The following is an 18,458-nucleotide window of genomic DNA, read 5'->3' on the forward strand; positions in this document are numbered from 1 at the left end:
AGAGAGAGAGAGAAGTATCATGGAGGGATAAGAAAGATGACATGATAAACATTTGAGGAAAAAGAGAAACTGGATGGAGAGAAACAGATAGAACGAATGGGAGGAATTGGGAAAAGAGAAATAAACACAGGACTGGGTAGAAGATTGTTCTGTCATCGAACAGTGCTTCTCTCCATGAATGCATTGGTGCTATATTTATCATTATGTTGCCATGGAGAACCAGCAACAGGAGAGATGGGAACAATGCAGTAACAACCTCGGTGGGTCTAAGACTAAGGCAGAGGCATAGTAATAGAATACAGTTTGGACAACTTTAGTGACCATACATTTGGTCATTTTAGCGGATGTGTGCTCTCAAAGTTCGAAATGTGCTAGCTATCAGATTTTGTAGTCTGATTTCCCTCACTGTCGAAGCGATTAGATCAATGGTATAAAGTACTTAAGTGAAAATACTACTTAAGTAGTTTTTTTGGGTGTCTGTACTTTACTTTACTATTTATAATTTTGATTACTTTTACTTCACTACATTCCTAAAGAAAAGAATGTACTTTTTACTCCATACATTTTCCCTGACACCCAAAAATACTCTTTACATTTTGAATGCTTACAGGACAGGAATATGGTCCAATTCACTCACTTATCAAGAGAAAGTCCCTGGTCAACCATTTTGCCTCTGATCTGGCGGACTCCTAGCACACATGCTTTGTTTGTAAATTATGTCTGAGTGTTGGAGTGTGCCCCTGGCTATCTGTAAATCAATTAAAAAAACAAGAAAATGGTGCTGTCTGGTTTGCTTAATATAAGGAAATTTCAATGATTTATACTTTTACTTTTGATACTTAAGTATATATTTTTTTATTACATTTACTTTTGATACTTAAGTATATTTAAAATCAAATACATTCAGACTTTCACTCAGGCAGAATTTTACTGGGGGACTTTCACTTTTATTGAGTCATTTTCTATTAAGGTATCTTTACTTTTACTCAAGTATGATGATTGGTTACTTTTTCCACCACTGGATTAGATATTGTATCTCATGAATCAAATTGGGGAGCTGTGACATCTAATGTATCGAGTGCTCCATAGAGCTCTCCAGCTTGTAGTCCTAAAAAACAGAAATTAGTTAGCATTTTCTACCTCAAAAAACGGAAATATCACATTTATGTAAGTATTCAGACCCTTTACTCAGAACATTCTTGAAGCACCTTTGGCAGCGATTACAGCCTTGAGTCTTCTTGGGTATGGGGATACAAGCTTGGCACACCTGTATTTGGGGAGTTTCTCCAATTCTTCTCTTTAGATCCTTTCAAGCTGTGTCAGTTTGGATGGGGAGCGTTGCTGCACAGCTATTTGCAGGTCTCTCCAGAGATGTTAGATCGGGTTCAAGTCCGGCTGGGCCACTCAGGGACATTCAGAGACTTGTCCCAGAGCCACTCCTGCGTTGTCTTGGCTGTGTGCTTAGGGTCATTGTCCTGTTGGAAGGTGAACCTTCACCCCAGTCTGAGGTCCTGAGAGTTCTGGAACAGGTTTCATCAAGGATCTCTCTGTACTTTGCTCCGTTCATCTTTGCCTCGATCCTGACTAGGCCAAAGAGTTCAATCTTGATTTCATCAGACCAGAGAATCTTGTTTCTCATGGTCTGAGAGTCTTTAGGTGCCTTTTGGCAAACTCCAAGTGGGCTATCATGTGCCTTTTACTGAGGAGTGGCTTCCGTCTGGCCACTCTACCATAAAGGCCTGATTGGTGGAGTGCTGCAGAGATGGTTGTCCTTCTGGAAGGTTCTCCCATCTCCACAGAGGAACTCTGGAGCTCTGTCAGAGTGACCATCAGGTTCTTGGTCACCTTCCTGACCAATATCCTTCTCCCCCGATTGCTCAGTTTGGCCAGGCGGCGAGCTCTAGGAAGAGTCTTGGTGGTTCCAAACTTCTTCCTTTTAAGAATAACGGAGGCCACTGTGTTCTTGGGGACCTTCAATGCTGCAGAAATGTTTTGGTACCCTTCCCCAGATCTGTGCCTCGAAACAATCTTGTCTCAGAGCTCTACGGACAATTCTTGTTTTTTTCTCTGACATGCACTGTCAACTGTGGGACCTTATATAGACAGGTGTGTGCCTTTCCATATCATGCCCAATCAATTGAATTTATCACAGGTGGACTCCAATCAAGTTGTAGAAACATCTCAAGGATGATCAATGGAAAGAGGATGCACCTGAGCTCAATTACGAGTCTCATAGCAAAGGGTCTGAATACTTACAGTATGTAAATACGTTTCTCAAAACCTGTTTTTGTCATTATGGGGTATTGTGGGTAGATTGCTTAGGATTTTTATTTATTTAATCAATTTTAGAATAAGGCTGTGACGTAACAAAATGTGGTCAAAGTCAAGGGGTCTGAATACTTTCCGAAGGCACTCTATGTCATAGCCGTTGAATGTTGATTTAGCGCAACTGGCCCTTATTTTAATTTTTTTCATGTTCTTTTGCCTTTTTGCTCCAGCAGTGTTGTCCTATATTCCAACACATACACAGCCTCTCTAAATATAGACCACTGAAATGCTCCTGATTCAGGCAGGGGAAAAAATCAAAGAAAGAGCGAGGATGGGTGGAGGAAGGCGAGAGACTGGGAGAAAGGTTGAGAGGGGGAGAGGCGGTACAGTGCTGTCCACTGGAATGTGTAAGTGTTAGCTACTCAGTCTGTGTGAGTGAGAGGGGGTTGGGTGCTCGATGGGTGGGGGTGAGGCTACGGGCCAGTTCTGGGGGTAGGGGTGGCCCCACTGTCAGCCCCTTCAGAGGCAGACTGGTGGTGTTCTCAGTGGGCAGGACCAGGGGGTCGCCCTGGGCAGAGACAAGGTGGGGGGCTTTGGCCAGACTGGCGTAAGGCAGGTGGCAGTCCATGTGCAGGAATGGGGGGTAGTGCTGCCGGTAGCAGATGTAGGCAAAAAGCAGGCCGATCACCCCTCCAACAAAGGCATCTGTGGAATAATAATAATATATTAATAATGTACATATAATAACATGCTACTTAGCAGACGGTTTTTCCAAAAGCAAGTTACAGTATAGTGAGCCTACTACATTTTTTGTATGTCTATGTGAGTGATACCCAGAACATTGGCGTTATTAGTGCCACACTCTTACCAAATGAGCCACACTCGACCACACACAGGACATAAGACAAGTTTTGCTAGATTGTACTTTAGGTCAAACATATCTATATCTCAGAAATCTACCATAGGAAATAAACGTGGGTACTTTGTTATTTATTCAGTGCATGAATCATTGGTGATTTACTTCATGAATGGTGTTTACATTGGAAATGTCAGCTAATTTAGTTTTATCAGTTGCTCTTGTGAACGTTGGGCTAAGATCGGGTGAACGTTGGGCTGTTGTCATTACTGGGGCTGGCTGAGTCTGAACATGTCCCTGGCTTGGACAGACCGTCTGTCACTTTGTCACCATAGCTGAGAACAAAATGATTTCCTAGTCATGATCAATTTTTGAAAATAAGTGCTAAATTGTAATGTTGATTTGTGATCCAATAACAACAACTTTTCACAAACAAATACATTGTAATGTTGAAGAGAGAATGACTAACTTGTGCAGTAGTTAGACCGGCTGAACTAGACTCAACAAGATTTTGGAAACAACTATTTATCTGTCCAGCTGGAGAAATTAAGTTAACACCTGCACCATAAATTGTGCTTGAAAATAGACTGGCCACATTCCAATGTCCATTGTAGCATCCCACTTAGAAGACATGTCCAATGAATTGCTTCAACTAGTGTATGCTAGTGCATATTGGAACAGAGACAGTAGTTTCTCCTGTTGATGACCTCACACAAGCTGCACATTTTAACTATGCAGTCGAGATGGATGACTATTCTAAAAGTAGGGATACATTCCAAACTAATGATGTGGAGGCTCTGTCCTTGAGCTGGTGATTTGAAATGTATCATGATATGTATAGAGTCATCTAAAGGTTGATGGTGTTGATGCTTCAGTACGGGTGCCTTCTCCAGTGATTGAGCTGAACCCCAGACATATACCAAGGACCCAGGGGCTAAATCATCCCTTAATGGGGAAGAGTGTGTGGTGTTATCCACCCAGCATGGTTCACAGAGCAGGCTATTAGGAGCTCCCAGGCTGATTTTGGACTAATATACTGTAGTATTTACTATAGTTTTTTTGCAGACTGTAGTATACTGCAGTATTTACTATCTTTGACATAGAAGTGGAGGCTTTCTCCTTGAGAAAACCTACTGAAGAAATACTAAAAGGCCACATTAGGTAGGACTGAACAAATAGTTCAGCACTTCTGCTCTTTTCTATAACCTGTAAGGAAGGCAATATACAGTATGATCTATACTTGGGATGTAGGTTTCTCACTTATGCGTGGCACAAATTGGGATATGGTGGAGGGGAAAGGGCATATGCAAATTAAATACTGTAGTATTTACTATAATACATATTTCTTTGTGGTTTTGCAGACTGTAGTGTTTTTGCGGACATTAATGTAGTATATACTATAGTGTTTTTTTGTGGATAATACTGTAGCATTTACTATAATATTATACAACATTCTATACTAAGTACTTCACATGATCGATAGATACTACAGTGTATAGTATAGTATTTTACGTTATACTACAGTTTACTACATAATTCTACAGTGTGTATGTCACACCCTGGCTCGGGGACTCTATATGTTGAGCCAGGGTGTGTGCATTCTATGTGTTCGTTTTCTATGTTGGGTATTCTAGTTGTTCTGTTTCTATGTTTGCCTGTATGACTCCCAATCAGAGGCAACGAGTGTCAGCTGTCGGCTGGTTGTCTCTGATTGGGAGCCATATTTAATCTGTATGTTTTCCTTTGGGTGTTGTGGGTTTTTGTTCCGTTTCGGTATGTTTAAACCGTTGGACTTCACGAGTCGTGTTTTGTTTTGTTCGTTACTTTAATTAAAATAAAGTCATGTTTGTATCACACGCTGCGCCTTGGTCCGCTTCCTGTAACGACGATCGTGACAGAAAAACCCACCGTAAAAGGACCAAGCAGCGTGTCCAGGAGCAGGCAGACTGGACATGGGAGGAAGCGCCAGGAAAGGAGATGGAGAGGCTGGCGATGGCCCAGGTGGGCAAAGTGTGGTCCTGGGAGGACATGCTCGGGGGCAAGGGACCTTGGGGTAGGATCAAGGCCCTGGCGAGAGAGGAGCAGCGGCGCCAGCAGTGCCATCGTCGGACGGACGAGAGGCACCCCCAATAATTTTTTAGGGGGGGGCACAGGGCGATTTGGAGAGGAGGCCACCGGGTTTGGGGGGCCAGAAGGCAGGTTCGCGGAGCCTGGATGGAGAGCGGAACCAACTTCCTGTGCTCAGGCATGGCAGCATGGGACGGGGCAGGTTCCGCGGTATGCGGAGCGGCGTACTGTGCCACGAGTGGTCCGGCATAGTCCTGTACGTTCTGTGCGAGCACCCCGCACGTGTCGTGCGAAGGTGGGTATGCAGCCAGGACGGAGTGTGCCGGCTCAACGCTCGTGGTCTCCAATGCCTCTCCGCGGTCCCGTATTTCCTGCTCCAGTGTCACGTGCTGTTATGCCAGTACGGGTACACAGCCCTGTACGTCCTGTGCGGATGCCACACACAGTGCGTGTGAGGGTAGGCATTCAGCCAGGACGGGTGGTGGCCGCTCGTCACTCCAGGTCTCCTATCCGTCTCCACAGCCAAGCCCGGCCTGTCCCTGCTCCACGCACTAAGCCTACGGTGTGCGTCGCCAGCCCTGCCCGGCCTGTTCCTGCTCCTCGCACTAAGCCTACGGTGTGCGTCGCCAGCCCAGCCCGGTCTGTTCCTGCTCCACGCACCAAGCCTACGGGGTGCGTCGCCAGCCCTGCCCGGCCTGTTCCTGCTCCTCGCACCAAGCCTACGGTGTGCGTCGCCAGCCCAGCCCGGCCTGTTCCTGCTCCACGCACCAAGCCTACGGGGTGCGTCGCCAGCCCAGCCCGGCCTGTTCCTGCTCCACGCACCAAACCTACGGTGTGCGTCGCCAGCCCGGCCCGGTCTGTTCCTGCCACTCGCACCAAGCCAGGGGTGCGAGTCGCCAGCCTGGTCCAGCCTGTTCCTGCCACTCGCACCAAGCCAGGGGTGCGAGTCGTCAGCTTGGTTCAGCCCGTTCCTGCTACTCGCACCAAGCCCGGGGTGCGAGTCGTCAGCCTGGTCCAGCCCGTTCCTGCTACTCGCACCAAGCCAGGGGTGCGAGTCGTCAGCCTGGTTCAGCCCGTTCCTGCTACTCGCACCAAGCCAGGGGTGCGAGTCGTCAGCCTGGTTCAGCCCGTTCCTGCTACTCGCACCAAGCCCGGGGTGCGAGTCGTCAGCCTGGTAAGACCGGTCAGCTGCTCCACAACGGAGCGTAAGCAATCCGCTCCGTCAATGACCAGTCCAGATCCAGCCAGCGGGGTCAGACCGGACCAGGGGCGCTACGGGGGTATTATGGAGGGGTGGTGGTCAAGGCCGGAGCCGCCTCTGAGGAGGAATGCCCACCCAGCCCTCCCCTGTTTGGGGTGTTTAGACGCGGTCGCAGTCCGCGCCTTTAGGGGGGGTACTGTCACACCCTGGCTCGGGGACTCTATATGTTGAGCCAGGGTGTGTGCATTCTATGTGTTCGTTTTCTATGTTGGGTATTCTAGTTGTTCTGTTTCTATGTTTGCCTGCATGACTCCCAATCAGAGGCAACGAGTGTCAGCTGTCGGCTGGTTGTCTCTGATTGGGAGCCATATTTAATCTGTATGTTTTCCTTTGGGTGTTGTGGGTTTTTGTTCCGTTTCGGTATGTTTAAACCGTTGGACTTCACGAGTCGTGTTTTGTTTTGTTCGTTACTTTAATTAAAATAAAGTCATGTTTGTATCACACGCTGCGCCTTGGTCCGCTTCCTGTAACGACGATCGTGACAGTGTACTGTAGTATTCTATAGTAAACTAGTATTTTTTCATGTGGGATCCCTCTAAAAGTAATTAGTGGTGTCTGACAGCAATGTTGCCTAATGCCTCATTTCTGCTGTCACTTTATCACTGGACATCACAGCTCTCTCTCTTTCTCGTCTCTCTGGTTCTCTCTCTCACTCTCCCTCAGGAAATCACTCAATGCTGTGTGCTTGCTTTCTGTCTCTCTATCCCTCTCTCTCTCTGGACGTTACTGTCCATGTTGGTGGGGATTGAGGAACAGACGGCAGTTAAGACACCATAGAAAATGTGTTACCTCATTGTCATCGCCAGTGCTTTGAGATTCACACACGTATCACCCTCTTTCTCATAGAAACCTCCAATTACCCCTGTGTGTGTGTGTGTGTGTGTGTTTGTTGTGTGCGTGTGTTTGTGTGTTTGTGTGTATTTGCATGTGTGTGTGTGAAAGAGAGAGAGACAGGTTTCCTGAAAGAGAGAGAGACAGGTCTACCTCTTATCCACTTCATGAGTTACACTGCTACACCCTGGTTAGCTTTTTGTTCCTATCCCCTGGTTGATTACTTAATGACTGTGGTTCATATATTGACATCAGTGTTGTGAGTCTCTGTGGTGAGGACACACTTCTTGTTACATCAAGTGGCTTAGCAGAGTAATGTTAACCAGACAGCACCATATTTGATAAACCACCCACATGAAAAAATACTTTAGTATACTATGGTATGAATACTATAGTATTAATTGTAGAGTTTTTGCATACTTTATTGTAGTATTCACTGTAATATACTGTAGTTTACTGTACTATTTACAGTAACTATAGTATAAATACTGTAGTAAATGGAAACTGTAGTATATACTATAGTAATTAATGTGGTGTTTTTACTTTAGTATTTACTGTAGTGTTTTTGCAGACTGTAGTATACTGTTGTATTTACTGTAGTTTTTTAAATGTATTATCTTTGACATAGAAGTGGAGGCTTTCTCCTTCAAGAAACCAACTGGATAAATACTAAAAGAGCAAATTTACCATAACCTGTAGGTAGGACTGGGGTCTGAACAGATAGTTCAGCGCTTCAGCTCTTTTTCGATAACATGTAGGAAACACAATACTGTATATGGTCTATACTTGGCATGTAGGTTTCTAACTTATGGGTGGCACAAATTGCGATTGTCACGCCCTGACTCATGGGACTCTTGTATGTTGAGTCAGGGTGTGGAGTTCTATGTTGTATTTTCTATGTTTACGTTCTAGGTGTTGTAGTTCTATGTTTGGCCGGGTGTGATTCCCAATCAGAGACAGCTGTCGCTCGTTGTCTCTGATTGGGGATCATACTTAGGCAGCCTATTGGCAATCATTAGTTGTGGGATCTTGTTCCATGTAGAGGCTTGTATTTGTGTTTAGCCTGAGGACTTCAAGTTACGTTGTTTTGTCGTTTTTGTTCGTGTGTTTATCTTTATAATAAACATGTATGCATTTCACGCTGCGCCTTGGTCTGACCCGTCCTTCAACGAGCGTGACAGCGAAATGGGGAGGGGAATGGGCAGGGTATATGCAAATGAAATAACGTAGTAGTTACTATAGTTTAAAAAGTGTAGTGTTTTTGCGGACTGTAGTGTTTTTGCGGACATTACTGTAGCATTTACTACAGTGCTTTTTTGAAGATAATAATGTAGTATTTACTATAGTATTCTACAGTATACTACAACATTCTATAATAAGTTATACACATGATCGATAGATTCTACCGTGTGAAGTATAGTATTCTATTGTATATTACAGTTTACTATAGTAAACTGTAGTATTTTTTCATGTGGTCATAATGTGATAAAGATGGTTTTGGCTCCTAACTAAACCTACACAGGCTGACAGATGAAACGAACAGTCAGTCTGTATGTATCCTGCCAGAACTGGGGCCTTGAGTGCTGGCATAGATATAAATTATGTAAATGTAAATATACCAGGAAAAACTGTGGGCCTTAGATACCGAGTTTATGTGTATTATAGTAATCTTATGTAGGCCTACAATTTTAAGTATATTCATGGTGATTTTGGTTTTTTATGTCTTCTGTGTACATCGTGATGATAGGGTTGCAATTCCCCAGTTTTCCAGAAATCCTATTTGGAAGATTCCTGGAATTACGATACGGGAATCCTTCAACTAGGATTAGTTGAAAACCAGGGAATTTGGGGATAGTTAAAGCAATGTTTCAAAATTAATTCCCCCATGTTGGATAATACAGTTGACTGAATTTAACAGCCTGTAAGTCACATGGTCAGAAAACTCCTGGACCTAAATGTCAAATCTGATGATTAATTTGGATGTGGCGTGACTGTGACAGAGACCGTGACGGACCTTGCCAGTGGTGTTTGTAGTCGCAGGTGCGGGACAGGGCGATCATCACAGCACTGTAGAGGGGCAGCAACATGGCACACAGACGCCAGCTGCGCCCGCGGCCCTGGTCCGTGAAGCAATGCAGCTTCCCAGCCAGGTAGAAGGAGGTGAAGCCCAAGCCAGAGAACGCAACTGAGGGATGGGGGGAGAGAGGGAGAGGGAGATGGGGAGAGTAAGGAACAAACAAAGAACAAACAGCAAAAACATATACATGATCAAATACAAATCTTAGAATGAACTATTAAAGACTACCAGAACCCACTGGATTCTCCAATTACATTGAATGAAATACAGGACATAATACAAACCCTCTAACCCAAAAAGGCCTGTGGTGTTGATGGTATGCTAAATGAAATGATAAAATATACAGACCACAAATTCCAATTTGCTATACTAAACTCTTTAACACCATCCTTAGCTCTGGCATTTTCCCCAATATTTGGAACCAAGGTGTGACGAGTATTGAGGATACGAAGAGGCAGGACGCAGACGCAGGAATCAACAATGTAAAGGTTTACTTAACACTGAGCAAGAGAACAACAAAAAGAGAGTACACGACCAGACACTAACAATCACACACAACACAACACTGAACATTCCAGGGCTATATAGGGGTGGTGATGAGATGAGGTGCAGGTGCGCTGGAGGTGATCAGGGTGCATTGGGTTTCCATTCCGGTGTTGCCGAGGTGGTGCGCTCAGACCGTTGGCTCAATAGACCGGCGAATCAGCGCGCCGGAGGGGAGCAACGGGAGGAGACGTGACACAAGGACTGATCACCCCAATCATTGCCTTTAAATTGTTTAACTTGGGTCAAACGTTTCGGGTAGCCTTCCACAAGCTTCCACAGATGATGCAATCTAAATTGCACTCCACACTGTCCTTTCCCACCTGGACAAAAGGAACACCTACAGTTGAAGTCAGAAGTTTACATACACCTTAGCCAAATACATTTAAACTCAGTTTTTCACAATTCCGGACATTTAATCATAGTAAAAATGTCCTGTTTTAGGTCAGTTAGGATCACCACTTTATTTTAAGAATGTGAAATGTCAGAATAATAGTAGAGAGAATGATTTATTTCAGCTTTTATTTCATTCATCACATTCCCAGTGTGTCAGAAGTTTACATACACTCAATTAGTATTTGGTAGCATTGCCTTTAAATTGTTTAACTTGGGTCAAATGTTTCGGGTAGCCTTCCACAAGCTTCCACAGATGATGCAATCTAAATTGCACTCCACACTGCCCTTTCCCACCTGGACAAAAGGAACACCTACAGTTGAAGTCAGAAGTTTACATACACCTTAGCCAAATACATTTAAACTCAGTTTTTCACAATTCCTGACATTTAATCCTAGTAAAAATGTCCTGTTTTAGGTCAGTTAGGATCACCACTTTATTTTAAGAATGTGAAATGTCAGAATAATAGTAGAGAGAATGATTTATTTCAGCTTTTACTTCATTCATCACATTCCCAGTGGGTCAGAAGTTTACATACACTCAATTAGTATTTGGTAGCATTGCCTTTAAATTGTTTAACTTGGGTCAAACGTTTCGGGTAGCCTTCCACATGCTTCCCACAATAAATTGGCTGAATTTTGGCCCAAGCAGGCCTCCTTGCTCGCACATGCTTTTTCAGTTCTGCCCACATATTTTCTATAGGATTAAGGTCAGGGCTTTGTGATGGCCACTCCAATACCTTGACTTTGTTGTCCTTAAGCCATTTTGCCGCAACTTTGGAAGTATGCTGGAGGTCATTGTCCATTTGGAAGACCCATTTGCGACCAAGCTTTAACTTCCTGACTGATGTCTTGAGATGTTGCTTCAATATATCCACATAATTTTCCTTCCTCATGATGCCATCTATTTTGTGAAGTGCACCAGTCCCTCCTGCAGCAAAGCACCCCCACTGCATGAATACACAAAAAAATTTATGCACGCATGACTGTAAGTCGCTTTGGATAAAAGCGTCTGCTAAATGGCATATTATTATTATTATATGATGCTGCCACCCCCGTGCTTCACGGTTGGGATGGTGTTCTTCGGCTTGCAAGCAACCCTCTTTTTCCTCCAAACATAACGATGGTCATTATGGCCAAACAGTTCTATTTTTGTTTCATCAGACCAGAGGACATTTCTCCAAAAAGTACGATCTTTGTCCCCATGTGCAGTTGCAAACCGTAGTCTGGCTTTTTTATGGCTGTTTTGGAGCAGTGGCTTCTTCCTTGCTGAGCGGCCTTTCAGGTTATGCCGATATAGGACTCGTTTTAATGTGAATATAGATACTTTTGAACCTGTTTCCTCCAGCATCTTAACAAAGTCCTTTGCTGTTGTTCTGGGATTGATATGCACTTTTCGCACCAAAGTACGTTTATCTCTAGGAGACAGAACGCGTCTCCTTCCTGAGCGGTATGACGGCTGTGTGGTCCCATGGTGTTTATAATTGCGTACTATTGTTTGTACAGATAAACGTGGTACCTTCAGGCATTTGGAAATTGCTCCCAAGGATGAACCAGACTTGTGGAGGTCTACAATTTGTTTTCCGAGGTCTTGGAAGATTTATTTTGATTTTCCCATGATGTCAAGCAAAGAGGCACTGAGTTTGAAGGTAGGCCTTGAAATACATCCACAGGTACACCTCCAATTGACTCAAATTATGTCAATTAGCCTATCAGAAGCTTCTAAAGCCATGACATCATTTTCTGGAATTTTCCAAGCTGTTTAAAGGCACAGTCAACTTAGTGTATGTAAACTTCTGACCCACTGGAATTGTGATACAGTGAATTATAAGTGAAATAATATGTCTGTAAACAATAGTTGGAAATATTACTTGTGTCATGCACAAAGTAGATTTCCTAACCGACTTGCCAAAACTATAATTTGTTAACAAGTAATTTGTGGAGTGGTTGAAAAACGTGTTTTAATGACTGCATCCTAAGTGTATGTAAACTTCAGACTTCAACTGTAGCTAGTTGCAGAAGGCAGCCAGTGAGTGGCCAAAATGCAGCGTGCATGGCATGATGAAGAGAATAGGCGCAGGTAGCTTAATGGTTAAGAGCGTTGTGCCAGTAACCGAAAGGTTGCTGGTTCTAATCCCTGAGCCGACTAGGTGAAAAATCTGTCGATGTGCCCTTGAGAAAGGCACGTAACCCTGATTGCTCCTGTAAGTCGCTCTGGATATAAATGAATGAATGGGTAATTTAGCAGACGCTCTTATCCAGAGCGACTTACAGGAGCAATTAGGGTTAAGTGCCTTGCTCAAGGGCACATAGACAGATTTTTCACCTAGTCGGCTCGGGGATTAGAACCAGCGACCTTTCGGTTACTGGTACAACGCCCTTAACCACTAAGCTACCTGCCACCCCAGGATAAGAGTGTCTGCTAAAATGTAAATATTCAACTTTTCTCTAAAGGTATATTTTCAGCTGTTTTAATATTGGTGACTCATTTGTTAATGGTCAGTGGATTGCCACTTTAAAATAAGGTATAATTTTAGCAGTTATAAATGTTGATAACTCAGTTATACATGTTTATAGATCCGTCACTTTAAAATAAGGTATAATTTTAGCAGCTCCACATGTGGGTAAATCATTTATAGATGATTTTTGAGTTCACTCAGAGCTTAGACAAACTTATAGGCAGTATTGGGTACTCATCACTACATACATGAGAGAAGATGTAACACTTTGTTAAACATGTTCAGTCAATGAAGGGTGGGTATGAAGACGTTGTGAGAGGATACCTCCTCCACTGTTTCACCAACCAAAGATATTACGGCTACCATTTCCCACCAGAGCGTGCACCATATTTGGAATATCACAGAGAACTGGTAAGTGTGTTGATATAATCTGGTAAAGAGGTAATATGTTAGGAATTATGATTGAATCATTTCCTGGATGTAAATTTGGTCAGGGCATCAGGGTTTCAAAGGTGGGTCCAGACACATCATGAAAACCAACCTCTTCTGTTCCTGGGAAAGCCACAATGCATCACACCCAAAAGTGAGAAAACAACCATTGTTCAACAGTGCAACTATTGAAAATAAGGTTGCATGATGATAAATAAGGTTTAATCTTATAAGCATTTATAAGTGCATTAATAAATGGTTAATAACTGGAGTTAAATATTGGCTCACTATTTGGCAAACACTGACCAGTTATTGCACTATTTTGACCAATGCGATATATAACCGTTTATTAATGGTTAGATTATTAAATAATCGTTAATAACGTAATTATAACCCATTTATAAACCCTTTACAAATGGAATCTTATTGTGAAGGGTCCCACTTTAAATTACGTTCAGCTTATAAAGGCTTTATAAAGTCTTCATAATGCCTTCATAAGCACTATATAAATGTGTTACAAATAATCTATAACCGTATGTCATGCTTTATAAAGGGTTCATAAATGTGGCATAACTGTGTGACATAATCACCCATGTCAAATGTGACATAATCCACTATGTCGAATATGAAATAAACATGTGCTTTATAAAGGGTGACATGTTGTGCTGAAGGATGGCATACGCACTAAAGTGATGTCATGTTAGTCAAAATACACCTAATCTTGTTCCCAGAAACTTCCAACCAAATGCATGGAAGGTCTGGTGGACAAACACAGCAAACTTGGCCTTCATTAGTTAGGGTTAGGTTTAAAATACATGTTTAATAAGATCAATTGTGGAAATGGGCAGGGTTTAGCCATAATTATGACTTTTTGACTGTGCTACTTAGTAAGGCCAAGCATATAGAATTCTATGGTTACTCCCACTAAGGCCAAATTTGAATGGTTAATATCCCAGGCTTATATGTGCTGTGTGTGCAATAGCCTGGGGACAATGTTACACCAAGACACACTTACCTTGATGAAAGCCCCCATCCTAAATAAATTGAAAGTGGCTTTCTTCTGGAACCAAGTTACATGTTCCTAAGTACACAAACACCAACACAACAGAAAACTAGCCATACTACGCAGTGCTGGGCCCAGTCAGGTCTTTGACACATTCACCCACTCCCCCGCTGAAAGATCAGCCACAACATGTTGGCACCATTGTAACAGGATACAATCTCTTGTAATATCCCCACAATGTTCACACAATCTAAAGAAATGTGTTCTGCTAACGTTCTTGTAACATCAGGTGAATGTTTTTTTGCACACTAAAATAACATTTTATAGTCATCCGCACAACTGGACAGTTTTGGTGTTTTGGGAACATATCTTTTGTGATATCCCCACAATGTTCCCACCAGATTGTTCCCACAACCCAATGAAACATTCGGAGAACCTTTAAAGAACAGACGTAATGTGTTCTAGGAATGTTCTTGCAACGTCAGGCAAATATTTATACAACGATTGTATAATCATCAGCACAACTGGACAGTTTTTGTGTTATGAGAACATTTGCCGCCACTTAACAGCTGTTCTGGGAACTTTCACAGAACCATTTTGGTTTGCTGGGATAAAGATTAGGGATTCTGTACCACTGTCACGCCCTGGCTCGGGGGACTCTCTTATGTTGAGCCAGGGTGTTAGTTTCTATGTTTTGTGTTGTGGGTCTAGTTTGATTATTTCTATGTTGGCCTGAGTGACTCCCAATCAGAGGCAACGAGTGTCAGCTGTCAGCTGGTTGTCTCTGATTGGGAGCCATATTTAAACAGTCGGCTTTTCTTTCGTGTTTGTGGGATTTTGTTTCGAGTTGGTTGTGTGTTACCGAGTACTGTCACGTTTCCGTCTTTTGTTGTTTTGATTCACGTTTCGCTAAATAAATGAGTATGTTTGCCTGCAACGCTGCGCCTTGGTCCTCCTCATTGGTAGACGATCGTGACAGAAAATTCCACCACAACTGGACCAAGCAGCGAGTCGAGGAGCCATCGCCAGGGAGATCCCTAGCAGATCTCCGTGGCAGCCTCGACTGGGTTAAGCCGATTGAAGAGCGGAGTGAGTGGACTTGGGAACAATGGAGGAAGAGTTTCGACTGGGTCAAGCCAATTGAGGAGCTGAATAACGAGAGTTGGGCGAGAACTATAGAGGCCTGGCCTACGGGGAGGAGAGAACCCCAGAAAATTTTTAGGGGGGTCTCACGACGTCGGGGCAGCAGGAGGCCGCGGTAGAGCGGTCCAGCGGGTTGGCAGAGGAGGCCGCCAGGTTACGGGGGCCACTGGCCGAAGAGGGGGTGGAAGGTGTAGAGGCACGGCGAGAGGTACTGGGGTGTGTTACCAGTCCGGTCCGGCCCATTCCAGATCCCGGCGTAGGACCAGTGGTGTGTGTCCCCAGTACGGTCCGGCCTGTTCCTGCTCCCCGCACCAAGTCTGTGGTGCGTTTCGTCAGCCCTGTCCGGCCCGTTCCTGCTCCCCGCACCAAGTCTGTGGTGCGTTTCGTCAGCCCTGTCCGGCCCGTTCCTGCTCTCCGCACTAAGTCTGTGGTGCGTTTCGTCAGCCCTGTCCGGCCCATTCCTGCTCCCCGCACCAAGTCTGTGGTGCGCGTCGCCAGCCCAGTCCGGCCCGTTCCTGCTCTCCGCACCAAGTCTATGGTGCGTTTCGTCAGCCCTGTCCGGCCCGTTCCTGCTCCCCGCACCAAGTCTGTGGTGCGTGTCGCCAGCCCAGTCCGGCCCATTCCTGCTCCCCGCACCAAGTCTGTGGTGCGTTTCGTCAGCCCTGTCCGGCCCGCTCCTGCTCCCCACACCAAGCCAGTGGTGTGCGTCGTCAGTCCAGCACGGCCCGTGCCTGTTCCCCACACCAAGCCAGGGGTGTGCGTCGTCGGTCCGGCACGGCACGTGCCTGTTCCACTGGTGCCTGGTCCGGCGCCGGTCAGATGCGTTACGCCGGAGCTAGAGCAATCCGCTCCACCAGTGTGCAGTCCAGCTCCGGGCAGCAGGGCCAGACCGGACCAGGGGTACTTTGGGGGGTTAGAGAGCGAGTGGGGATCATGCCCGGAGCCGGATCCGCCGCCTAGGCGGAGTGCCCACCCGGTCCCTCCCCTGTTGTGTGTGGTTGGCGCGGTCGGAGTCCGCGCCTTTAGGGGGGGGGGTACTGTCACGCCCTGGCTCGGGGGACTCTCCTATGTTGAGCCAGGGTGTTAGTTTCTATGTTTTGTGTTGTGGGTCTAGTTTGATTATTTCTATGTTGGCCTGAGTGACTCCCAATCAGAGGCAACGAGTGTCAGCTGTCAGCTGGTTGTCTCTGATTGGGAGCCATATTTAAACAGTCGGCTTTTCTTTCGTGTTTGTGGGATTTTGTTTCGAGTTGGTTGTGTGTTACCGAGTACTGTCACGTTTCCGTCTTTTGTTGTTTTGATTCACGTTTCGCTAAATAAATGAGTATGTTTGCCTGCAACGCTGCGCCTTGGTCCTCCTCATTGGTAGACGATCGTGACAACCTTGCCTGGCTCAAACTGATCACTAAAACATAATGATCAACAGTGTTGTGGCTGCTGACTGACTGATACTCACAAGAGGAGTGGCTGCTGGGGAAACTCTTGCGTCCCTCTGACACCAGGTCTGGTTCTCCGGTGCACAGCATCTTAACATTCAGCTTTCCATCTGGGAAACAGCGCTGGAAGTAGTCTGGCCTGGGTCTGCAGAGAAGGGGAAGAAGAAATTTCAATCAATCGCTCTCTTAAAAGGGTTTCATTATTGCTTATGCCACCTAAAGTTAACTTAAGGTACATGTCAAAGGCATTTTGTTAATTATTTAAATGCCACACTGCATAACTGAATGGGGAATGCCAATTTAGATAAGATACTCTTTGATATATAATTCAACCTTCCCCAAACAGAGTTTGAGTCTAGTTGATGTATTGCAATTATGTATTTACCTGCCAACTATCAACTTGATAGTGTTTGTGAAGACTCCATTCAAGGCCAGAGCCAGTGAGACAGCTGCAGGACAGAGAAACAACCAGAGACAGAAACAGGTTTTACAGAGACAGAGTAAAACACTGTGGTGTATTAACATTATGACTGTTTCATGAAGAAATGGAATGTTGTTTATGTTAGTATCAAGAGGGAATGTTTTAGGTGTAACGCCACATACAACAGACCGGAAGTGTGTTGTAGACAGGGGAGACTGGGGATTGGCCAGAAGAGGGAGCATCATTGTTTATAAATAGGGGGGTTAAACGAAGAAGAAAGTCAGAACGGCCATGGCAATCTGAGGTGCCGTTCTCCGGACACCGCGGGTCTGTACTTATGATGTAACCTCGTGATTTTAATAAAAGCCTCTAACACGGTGCAGCTTGAACGGACTCTTTGTTGACAGCAATAACTGGCCACCACTCATCCGATACGACATAATGGCGCCCAACGTGGGGCTGTTCTGCGCCTCTTCTTTGTTTCAGTCAACTGCCAGGTTAACTCGCTTTGAAGCATGGCCAGACAAGGCCAGGGTGAGTTTTTCTTACCGCTTTGGAGTTTGTTAGATTGGATACGACTTGTGTACACTGGAGAGATGTACCATTACGACCTTGCCTCGGGTGGCGTTATTGCTGATGACTAGAGTCTGCTAAAATGTTATTCCATTGGAAACGGCAGATAATTGGAAGTTTTTAGAGCATTAAACGGTAGGAATTAAGTATTGAAAGTGTACAATTAAGACAGATATGCGCATTCTTTAGGGCACTGTACCGCTTAAGACCCCCAGGGGGGGCCATTTTAGATGTTGGGCCGGCAAATCCGTTTGCACGATAGAATGGGCAGACGGTGAGTTTTTTAAAGGGAAAGCTCGGATTAATGGGATTTATCTGATTGTGATTATGGTTTGACTTGCGTCCGACGGGATGTTTGATTGGGTCTAATTTCTCGGTGTAATGGTCATTAATCCACGGTAGCAAAAAACTGGTAGGAGAAATAGGTTCAAAATTAATAGGACAGTGCAGGATATGTGTTTGTGTAGTAGGCCGCAGTTAGCTAAAGCCATAGGCTAATTATGCTACATTCTACATAGCTGCTAAGGCTAATGCTAAATGCTAATTGTGTTGCGTGCTACATGCTAACGGATATCCTTAGAGACCCCATTGCGATGGATTAAAGTCTCTTAAACTTGTCTCTGTGTGTAAGTCAGGTGATATGTTTTGTGAGCTCTGTTATGTGTAATTGTGTGAGTATAAGGTAAAAAATAGTGAAG

General features: G+C 44.7%; 1 protein-coding gene across 1 annotated transcript in view; it reads right to left on the reverse strand.

Annotated features, from left to right (window-relative positions):
• Window positions 1-2,686: 2,686 nt before the first annotated feature.
• LOC311110564 (phospholipid phosphatase 4-like) overlaps window positions 2,687-18,458 on the reverse strand; it is a gene marked incomplete at both ends in the record, with an annotated part of 189,376 nt that continues 173,604 nt past the window's right edge. The window contains 4 exons of the mRNA XM_084153069.1: window positions 2,687-2,973; window positions 9,298-9,468; window positions 16,787-16,911; window positions 17,152-17,215. Of these exons, the coding sequence (XP_084009195.1) occupies window positions 2,687-2,973; window positions 9,298-9,468; window positions 16,787-16,911; window positions 17,152-17,215 (647 nt within the window). The remainder of the gene's footprint in view (window positions 2,974-9,297; window positions 9,469-16,786; window positions 16,912-17,151; window positions 17,216-18,458) is intronic.

This window comes from Coregonus lavaretus (assembly GCF_964263955.1).
Source record: "Coregonus lavaretus genome assembly, chromosome: 36".
In the NCBI taxonomy this organism is placed as follows: domain Eukaryota; kingdom Metazoa; phylum Chordata; class Actinopteri; order Salmoniformes; family Salmonidae; genus Coregonus; species Coregonus lavaretus.